Source organism: Sinocyclocheilus rhinocerous, unplaced genomic scaffold, assembly GCF_001515625.1.
Source record: "Sinocyclocheilus rhinocerous isolate Xijiao unplaced genomic scaffold, SAMN03320098_v1.1 scaffold3807, whole genome shotgun sequence".
NCBI lineage: Eukaryota > Metazoa > Chordata > Actinopteri > Cypriniformes > Cyprinidae > Sinocyclocheilus > Sinocyclocheilus rhinocerous.
The window spans coordinates 102,519-112,561 of NW_015660506.1; the positions used below are offsets into that span (position 1 = coordinate 102,519).

General features: G+C 35.8%; 1 protein-coding gene across 1 annotated transcript; it reads left to right on the forward strand.

The window, feature by feature from the left end:
- The first annotated feature begins 4,631 nt into the window (after positions 1-4,631).
- ackr3a (atypical chemokine receptor 3a) lies at positions 4,632-9,700 on the forward strand. The gene is made up of 2 exons (XM_016534412.1): positions 4,632-4,734; positions 8,093-9,700. Exons 1-2 carry the CDS (start codon positions 4,726-4,728, stop codon positions 9,239-9,241), a joined length of 1,158 nt encoding a protein of 385 aa, XP_016389898.1. The 5' UTR covers positions 4,632-4,725; the 3' UTR covers positions 9,242-9,700.
- Positions 9,701-10,043: the final 343 nt, after the last annotated feature.

The window sequence follows — 10,043 nt, forward strand, 5'->3', positions numbered from 1 at the left end:
CACCTTTGCCAGTCCATAACAGACACTCTCAACACTCTAACGTGCAGACCACAAGCAAGTTTTAAATGCACAGGACGTTTTCAGAGAGAACTGTGCAATACTAATAATAAATATTGAAAGTGACAGTTGAAGGCTTCTAGTTAGCTATAATACAGAACAGATATAACAATGGTTTGCATGTATATCCTAATATAAAGTCTTAAACTTAGACTAAATGCACCTGAATATGAGGCTTTTTGTGAGCTCTTCAATGAACTATCCTTTGTTTTTTTTAGTTTTTTGAAACCATGACATTTTATCATGAGTCCACTAATAGAATTAAACTGATTGTCAAAATTGATCAATTATTTTGACAATGGATGAATTACATCTTTGATTTAGATGTAAAGCACATGATAGGATTGTTCTGTTTTGTTTTTTCAGTGCGCAACCCATAAGGAATCGCTTATATCATGTTTCCATGACTCAAAACAAGGAGCCAATTAGAGACTTCAAAACGGCACACAGTATTCCGCCATGTGCTTGCGGTATATCAAAGGAGCTTCCTCACTAAAGAGACTGTCCTTCTGGGAAAAACGTGGAAGCTTGACATGATTTTGGGTACTGTCCTTAGGGTTATGAAGTCATTTAAACTCATGCACGGCCTTTCATTCAATAGATCCTGATGGTGATTTTTGAACTTTTTGAAAATCAAGTGACAACAGCCATACCAAATTTGTAATTTGGATTATTCAGAGGGCAAAAGATGAGAAAATTTTTGACAAATAATGGAAACATTTCTTTCTAAACAAAGAAATGTTAGTGTTGTTTTCAGTTATTCGTTGTTTTCAGTACTATTAAAGGGATTATTCATATAAAAATTAAAATTCTGTCATCATTTACACACCCTCATGTTCCAAACCTATATGACTTTTTTTCTTCTGTGGAACACAAAAGAAGATATTTTGTGATTTTTGTCCATACAGTGAACGTCAACGGGAACCAAAAATCTAAATTTTATGTAGTCACTGTTAACAATAAGGGGGAGCTTTCATCTTTAAATTTCAGAGTGCATTATTTATTTAACTGCATATTTAATTACAGTGCAATGCATATTGAGTCAGGCAGAACAAAAATAGTCAGTTTTACATTTTAACACCAATGAGGATGGGGTTTCCATAAATAGCACAGAAGTTGCATAGACTCCCATCTCCAATACTCCAAAACTGTATCATTCAGTTAACATAACCAGCACATGAGCTCCTGATGCCAGATGGAGCCTTGGCCATCCCCCACACTGCTTTCAGCCCTGCATGGCACTGAGGCTTGAAACTGGAACCACCTGGAACACAATGGCATGGCCTGAAGTCTGTTTTCCTCACATGATGGCACTCACCAAATGTGCATATTTCACAGCGTGCTTCTTTCTGGAGGCGAAAGATGTTTTTTGATGTGATCTTTGTTAATTTATATGGAACAGCAACTCAGCTGCAGTAGTGTGCTGAAATACAGGAAGTTTTTCCTTTACTGAATGAAGAGATTAAATTAATTAACTCCATTTGTGCACATGCAACACTATATTTAAAAGAAACTTGAAATGACTTTTTGTACACTACTGTACAGTTAAGGGTTGTGTTTAAAAGAAGTCTACGATGCTCATCATCACTGCATTTATTAGATCAAAAGTTTAGGTTTTTTTTATACGTATTTTAAAATGTAATGAATTGCTGTGATAGATGAATAGAAAGTTCAAAAGAACAGTATTTATTTAAAATAGAAATCTTTTGAATTAAAAGTTAAAATGTCTTCACTGTCACTTTTGATAAATTGTATGCAACCTTATACTGAATAAAGGTATTAATTTTTTTTTTTTAAATCTTACTGACCCCAAATTTTGAATGGTAATGTGTGTTAATTATTTAGAAATTAAAGTTTGCAGCCCCTAACATTTGCACATGAAACACAATGCAAATGCATCCTCCAGCATGTTTCTTTGACACATCGAGAGCCAAAGACTTTTTCTGGTGCTGTTAATCACTCTGATGAAGTGTGAGTTGTATGTTTAGTGCTTTTGAGAAAAGCAGTCTGCCTGTATAACCAAATACCAAGACTTTGCTTTAGCAAATTGCTGGCATGGGAGCTCCTATTGGTTACATTATATGACCAGCTTTACCAGCTGTGCTGTTTATCCACCAATTAGAGTAAGTGAACTGTAGAGGGTCAGGGAGCTGTTGAATAATTGAACTGAAACTGGCCATAGAGAAACTGATCAATCAAACCATTGTAAAAGTCTCCTGCTTTCCCAAAAGTAATATAAGTAATGGAATGATGTAATGAATTACTGGTTTAATTTGTGAAAACTTCAAAGGTCACCAGTTCATATTTCTACAAACACAATGTTAAAATAATGTGTGGGAAATGTATATAAGCATGTGGAATTTAAATTTTGATTTTTCAAACATCCCATTGAAAGTGAAATCATTAATTGAAGATTTGTTGTAGCAATGCTGAGGTAATGTTGTAGAAATTGTAATTATATTTAATGGTAAATTACACAAGAATCATGACTGGCCACCCTGCTTATTGTTTGTAATGCAAAAAGGAAAATTATGTCTTTAGAACTATCACTGTGTAAGCTGTATAGAAAATTTATTAATGTGTCATGTTGTCTGTTGATGGGTTCCACCCATTCTGTTTTTAATTTCCCCCCTTTTTAGTCTCTGAAAAGTCTCAGAAATATTAAAAGCCAAATTAATTCCAAGCTCCCTCTGTTTGTCATGAATGAGAAAAATTATTTTACACCTCGCAAAAGCATAATCCACTTTACCACATTCCTTACCAACTTACAGAATTAATTATAATGTACTTAGAAATAATATATGAAATAGCTTCTAGGAAACACATAATAGATGTAAAATAGTTAATGCACTAAGAAAGAAAATAATAGATCCTTTTTTATTTGGGAAAAACAAATACAAATATATAAACAGAGAGATAAGAGGTCATTTTATATCTTGTTACACTCAAAAAAAAAATTTCAAAGCTGTTAATAAAATAAAGATTATTGGTGTACCTTTTTTTCAGTCTTACTACTTAAATATTTCATATTTAATTCAATGGTACTTGTCATTTCTTTATAGTTATTTGTGAAATTTACAAGCAGTTTCAGAGCGAAAATTGTTCCTACACCGTTTTTTTTTTTTAAACCATTTACAAGTAGAGGTTCATGTGAATAACTTCTGTAACCCCTTGTATATCAGTTATCTGCTTGCAAGAATGAGTTGTTCAGAAAGATGACATGATCTCCCGTTCCTGGCCTTGACCCTGAAGCAGAAGAGGACATGACCCAAATAACACCTTTGGACAAGTTTATCCAGAGCAATTCAGCCTTCAGCTGTCGCCACAAGTCTTGCATGTTTATTGAGACATCTGTTGGATTAAAATTAACACCGGAAGCTTTAGTGCAGTCACAATGTTGCACCATATCAATGGACAAAATGATGTAGTATCCTTGAACATTAACTAAATTAAATGAAACCTCCACTGCAGGAAGTTATTTAAAGGTCCTTTTTTCTCAAGCACTGAGTCACTCATTTTACAAGATTTGTTGCTTAGCAATGGAGGGTGAGCGTGTGTTTGAAAAGCAGACAGAGATTTTTTTCCTCTGTTCCAGCAGCTCTGGACCCCTGCTCTCTTCCCTCGTTAATTCACCTCTTTCAGTCTCTGTTTCAAAGCCTTAACCAAAAGGTCTCTCCCCTCCTGTGTATGTAAAGCTCACATAAAGAAGTTGGCACAAGTGTTAAGGAGAACCAGGATGCTTATCAGTGACTTTTTGAAATCTGCTCTGAAACTTTTGATAGCTGGGGACAATGGATATCCGTGCGTGCTGAGGCTACCCTTTCATGCAGGTTATCGTGATGGAAACAATCACTCCTTCATTGATTCATGTCCTTCATGAGGTCAGACCTTTTCTGTGTCAGAGGATAAAGAAAACCATTACATATCCCATGTCCTCCCCATACAAATAACAATAGACATATGCTGTTTTATTTCCATTAAGCAAGACTGAGGATTGGTAAAGACATGGTGCTAGTCTTTGCTCCGTGGTTTTGTAGACTCTTCCTGCTGCTGCCGGTTTTAACAGATTATTTTTCAAGACCTCAGGTTGTCGTTTTGGGTGGTTATGTTTCATAATGTGTAATCAGGCATGGGAAATGAGAGTTTCTGAGGTGCCAGAGAGACCCTGGACAAAGTTACATTAATGGTTAACTGTGTGGGTGGGTGTATACAATTAAAAAATAATTTTTTCCCCCCTTTTTTATTTAGCAATTTTGTGTATTTTACATTTATTTTATTATTAGTTTTTATTATTATTATTATTATTTTTTTTATTTTATTTTTTTATTTTATGATATAGGCCTGTAATTATAAATAAAAAATGTACTTTATTATTTAATGAAAACCTATATTTTAACATTTGTTTAGACTGGTGGCTCAACAGTACAATTCCACTCGTGGCATCCATTTGGCCAACAGTGGTTCTGGTCAGCAGTGCTATGTCTGAGTGTGTTCAGACTGAGGTGCGTTCGGAGCCGCTATTGTCAGACGCAGATGGGCGTCACCACTTTCATTCACTCTATTTAAACAACCTGAAGCACAAGCGCCAAAGGAATCACTTCATCTCATCGGCGGACAAGAACGAAACCGTGGATTAATATTGCGCACTGACCAATCTCTAAAGTCAAAATGACAAAGGTAAGAAATATCACTTTGTCCTAACGAACAAGCAAAAGACTTGAGACGAGTTTTAGTTGGCTATATTAGTCACACCACAGCCTGTTTGAGACACCTGCACTACATTGTAAGTTAGACGATTTGTTGACAGCTCAGCAAGAATAGGTTGGGTTTTTTCTAAAAGCAGATCTTCTTTATGATATCTCATTTGTTAGTGTGAGGGGTTTCGTAATAAAGTTGTTAGCATTTCAAATAGTTTTATGTTTTAACAAAAATGAACTTGTACTGAGTATAAGTTACTTAGCTATAGCGCGTACGTTTTGTCTGGCGCAAAATAAACGTTCGGTGTCAGAAGTCGCTTGATTGAGGAGGACGTAAATCACGTAACCATGGCAACACTATATATGCTGTGCGCTTTCCATTGGGATTAATATTGACTACACAGAAATGCTGAAAATGTTAAAAGCTTAGTGATTTAGATATATATCAAAAACTTTAGTATTGTTGACTACTTCAGGCTAACTGCGTAGGGGCGCAAAAAACAATTCAGACGGTCACAAAATAACTAGGTCTATGCCTTATCATGATATATCGATTAGTCCATCGATTTTTCATCTAGGCTACTCTGGAAAATAAACCAAACATTTATTAAAATGTATTTAAAAAAATAAACAAACAGCAACAACAACATTTATATTCACCCATGTTTGTATGATTTCCCCCCAAAATGAGAGTGAGTAAATGATGACATAATCGTTTAAAATTTGGCCAGTTTTGGTCGTTTTTATTTTTGGGGCAGGCCAGTTGGTTAATTTGCAGGAAAAGTTAACATGCACAAAACCCAATACTCTTTCTATTGTATCATGGATCGTCACATCAATGCTGCGGAAAGATTTTACTTTTGAGAAAAAGGTCACATATGTTAAGCATTTTCATCATAGTTCATTATGTCCATGGTTTGGCTTTATACATACTTTCTGCTTTCTGTTTGCTGCCAGTAATCCCAGTCTGTCATGTTAGCTCATGCTTTGAGCTTTACTCAATGTATCATTCTATTAAACTGTTTACATTTGTCAAAATCCATAACCTCAAAATAAATAAATTCATTCAAAACACAAAATTAGTTTGGGGTGCAGTAAGATGGAATGAATTTAATTTTAATTGAAAAGAAAGAAACATTTGCTGCATTTATGGCCTAGAGAGCTTGCACAGCTAATGAATAGAAACTACAGAGTACTAAAAAATATTTTTAACTAATGAATTGGATCTTTATGCCCATTTCAAAGATAATTCACAATTTTGAGCAAATCATGACTTAATATCCAACATCCTGTCATCCTGTCAAGAGCAGTGTCACAGGTTCAAGGCCCTCAAGGTGTCTGTTGTCATAAAGCATTTGACCTTTGACACTCCAGTGTCTCCATTGTGTACTGCTGTAAGCCCAGGAACCATTCAGACGTATTTCAGAGTTTAAATGGCCAGTTGCATTGGTGTGGATCATCTATTAGACAGTGACAAGGACACAATTAGAGAGAAGGTAAAGAGTGTTTGCATGTGTATCTCCACATGTTTCAGTCCTTAAAAGATTCATCAATTACATTTTGTGCTATGAACTTCCTAAACTATTTCCTCTGAAGGTTAAAGCAAATAAACCATTCTTAAACAAACAAACCTAAAAGCTTTTATCAAACAACACTATTGTGTACTTACTAAATGGAAAACAATTACATTTCACTTTGTAATGAACTTCAAACAGAATACAGGTGGAGCAACAGGAAATTTGCTTTTGTAAGGGAAAATGATCCCCAGTTATAACATTTCAGTACATAAACACAATCACACACTCTTTATAAGTCCTATACAACATAGCATGAGACAGACTTATTTTATATTTTTATAGAGTTACTCTAATTCAGAACAGCATTATACTGACATTAATATCCGTTGTGGCAGCTCTGCTGGAGATTGAAAGGTTCCACTAAAAAAGGATTTAGTGACCAGAGAAAAGTCAAGGGTCGAGGGTCTGTGACCTCACCAACCACATAGCAACATGTCTTTTAGAATGGACCACTTAGATGTTTAAGATGGCGTGACAAAATCCATAAACTGAAATTACTTTGCTCATAGAAATCACTGTGAAGTCACAGAACTAAGTCACTTTGATTTTTGAAAAGCAGAACCAGCTTAAAGGGTACTTTAACACGACTGGCTTGAAGCCAAACTGCTTTGGCTTTTGAAGTAGTGTCAACTTTCTAACCGAGCTGAACCATGAAATTATAATAGGATGCTGTGACAATTTCACAAAAAAGGCAATGCTCTAGTGCCATAGACAGGTTTGTCTTCCATGACTGAGAGGTCTTATATCAATTAAATAATAATAATAAAAAGGTTTAAACTTCACTTATGAGTATGACCCTGTGAGAAAAATAAATAAATAAATAATAACCTGCATCTGATAGTTCATAGCAATACTATGGGATTATTATGGGATTTACAGTCACTTCTAAGGTCATTCCAGTGACTGAAACCTCTCTAACACAAAGGCAGGTCATATTTCACGTCACAATCAAAAGAGGAAAATAAGAAAGCAACAGTTTGGGGTTGGGGGTGGGGGTGGAGTGCTTAACTGCTTGATTAAGTTTATTTACGCAAAATATACACTAACGTTCAAAAGTTTGGGTCTTTAAGATTTTATTTTCATCCAGGATGCATTTTTATTACAATGTTATTACAATTAAAAATTCTGTTTGAATATATTTAGCCCATTTATTGCTCAAGACAAATTTCTTCTTATTATCAATGCTGAAAATAGTTTTGCTGCTTAACACTTTTGTTTTGCTTAATATATTATTTAGAATTCTTTGATAAATAGAAAGTTCAGGAACAGCGTTCGTTTGAAATATGAATCATTTATTATAAATGTCTTAACTGTCACTTTTGATCAATTTAGTGCATCCTTGCTAAATAAAAGTAATAATTTTCTTTAAAAAGTAACTTGCCACAAACTGACCACAAACTTTTGAATGGTAGTGTAATATTAACAAATATATGAAACTCTTTTTTTAGTAATAAACAGCCAAAAACAATAAACATATACAACATGCATACTGTAATACATCATAATTTAGTAAAATATCATTAATAAATTATACATAATTTAAATATCTAGAAAAATATACCCAAAATCAATCAATGATATTAAAATATATTTTATTATATTACATTGTTACATTTTGCATATATATGTCCAGGTAATATTTGACCCCAAAATCAATTTAATTCATTGATATTTAATAACCCGATGACATAGACCATATGCTAATCATAACTGAACTACATGTTGATGGGTGTTTAACTTCAGTTTCTTCTCCTTCCACAGTTGCAGTCTTCACCACCAAATGAGAAGATGAGTCTAAGTGCCAGTGAACTGACTGAATTCTTCACCATGTGGGAAGAATTAAACTTCACAGATGCCAGTGACAACAACTCGGGGGTGGAAATGCAAATGTGCCCCACATCCTTCAACCGTTCTGCTCTCCTCCGTGCTATGTGCACACTCTATGCCTTCATTTTTGTTGTGGGCCTGGCCGCCAATGCACTAGTAGTGTGGGTCAACTTGCGCTCGGAACGTCATAACCATAACACGCACCTGTATATATTAAATCTAGCAGTGGCTGACCTGTGTGTGGTCACTACTCTCCCAGTGTGGGTGAGCTCACTGGCACAGGGCGGTCACTGGCCGTTTGGCCAAGCGACTTGTAAGCTCACACATCTACTGTTCAGTGTCAACCTTTTTGCCAGCATCTTCTTCCTGGCCTGCATGAGTGTGGACCGGTATCTTTCGGTGGTCCGCTCGGGGGAGATTTCTCACAGACGAGAACGACAAATACGACGTTTAGTGTGTGTGGCAACATGGTTGCTTGCTTTATTCGCCTCGATACCTGACACATACTTCCTGCAGTCCGTCAAATCACTACACAGTCATGTGACTTTGTGTCATCCTGTATATCCACAAGACAACCCTTTGCAGTGGATGGTGGGCATTCAGCTGAGCTTTGTGGTTCTTGGTTTTGTCATACCCTTCCCCGTTATAGCAGTGTCCTATGCGCTGTTGGCAAACACTCTGGCTTCCTCTTCCTCTCATTCCCCTTCAAATGGCGACCAGGATCGTAGCGTGAGCAGGAAGGTCATCCTCACGTACATAGTAGTTTTCATAGCTTGCTGGGCACCATATCATGCTGTGCTGTTAGTCGATGCGCTAGCAATGCTAGGTGTGCTGCCGCTGGGCTGCAGTTTAGAGAACGGCCTTTTTGTGGCGCTGAACCTTACGCAATGTCTGTCGCTGCTGCACTGCTGTGTGAACCCTGTTGTCTACAGCTTCGCTCACCGTCACTACCGTTATGACCTCATGAAAGCCTTCATCTTCAAATACTCCAAACGTACAGGGCTGGCGCGGCTCATGGAGGGCTCTCAGGGCACCGAGACAGAGTATGCAATGGTGGAAAACACCCCTACGGCTGTGAGCTAGGACCCTCAAGACCGTCACCCTCAAGCAGAGTTCTGCACTGCTTCAAAACATGAACTCCTCTGACATGTTTTCCTGAAACTTAGATAAACTAAACTAAATGTTTTTCGTCAAATGTGCAGTAAATTCTGAACAGTGACTCCAAAGATTCTGAATAATTCATTTGAAATGTGCCAAAGACTGATGGGATTTTGTAAAATCAGAACCACTTTGAGATGTTTTCCTGAAATTCATGTAAAATTGACCATGTGTTCTGTCAAAATTGCAGCAAATGCTCAGCAGTGACTCCAAAGATACTAATCAATTCATTTGAAATGTTCCAAAGACTGATAATATATTTTAACATCAGAACCATGAACACTGATACAATGAATTGATTCCAAATTAACTGGCAGCCTAAATTTTAAAATTTTGAACCACTTTAGAGAAACGTGATTTTAGGTATAGCATGTTACAACTTGATGCTGTATCATTCCAAAAAGGAATGATTTATAATGTAACAAGCATGTGGGAAAAAAATAAAGAAATAAAAAATAAAATAAAATAAAGAAACTGAAGCTGTAAATAAAACAAGATTATTGGAGTTAGCTTTACAAGAAAAATACAATTTTAGTCTTTCTACTTCTAAATGCTATGTTTAATTCACTGTTACTTGCTGTTTCTTCTTAATTATTTGTGAAATTTACTAGCAATTTCTGAGTGAAAATGCTTTCTACAACCTTTTTTACTGTTTAAGGTCAACAAACCATTAAAAGTGTGGTAAAGTTTATAAAAAAAAATTAATTTATAACAGCGCTCCTTTAAG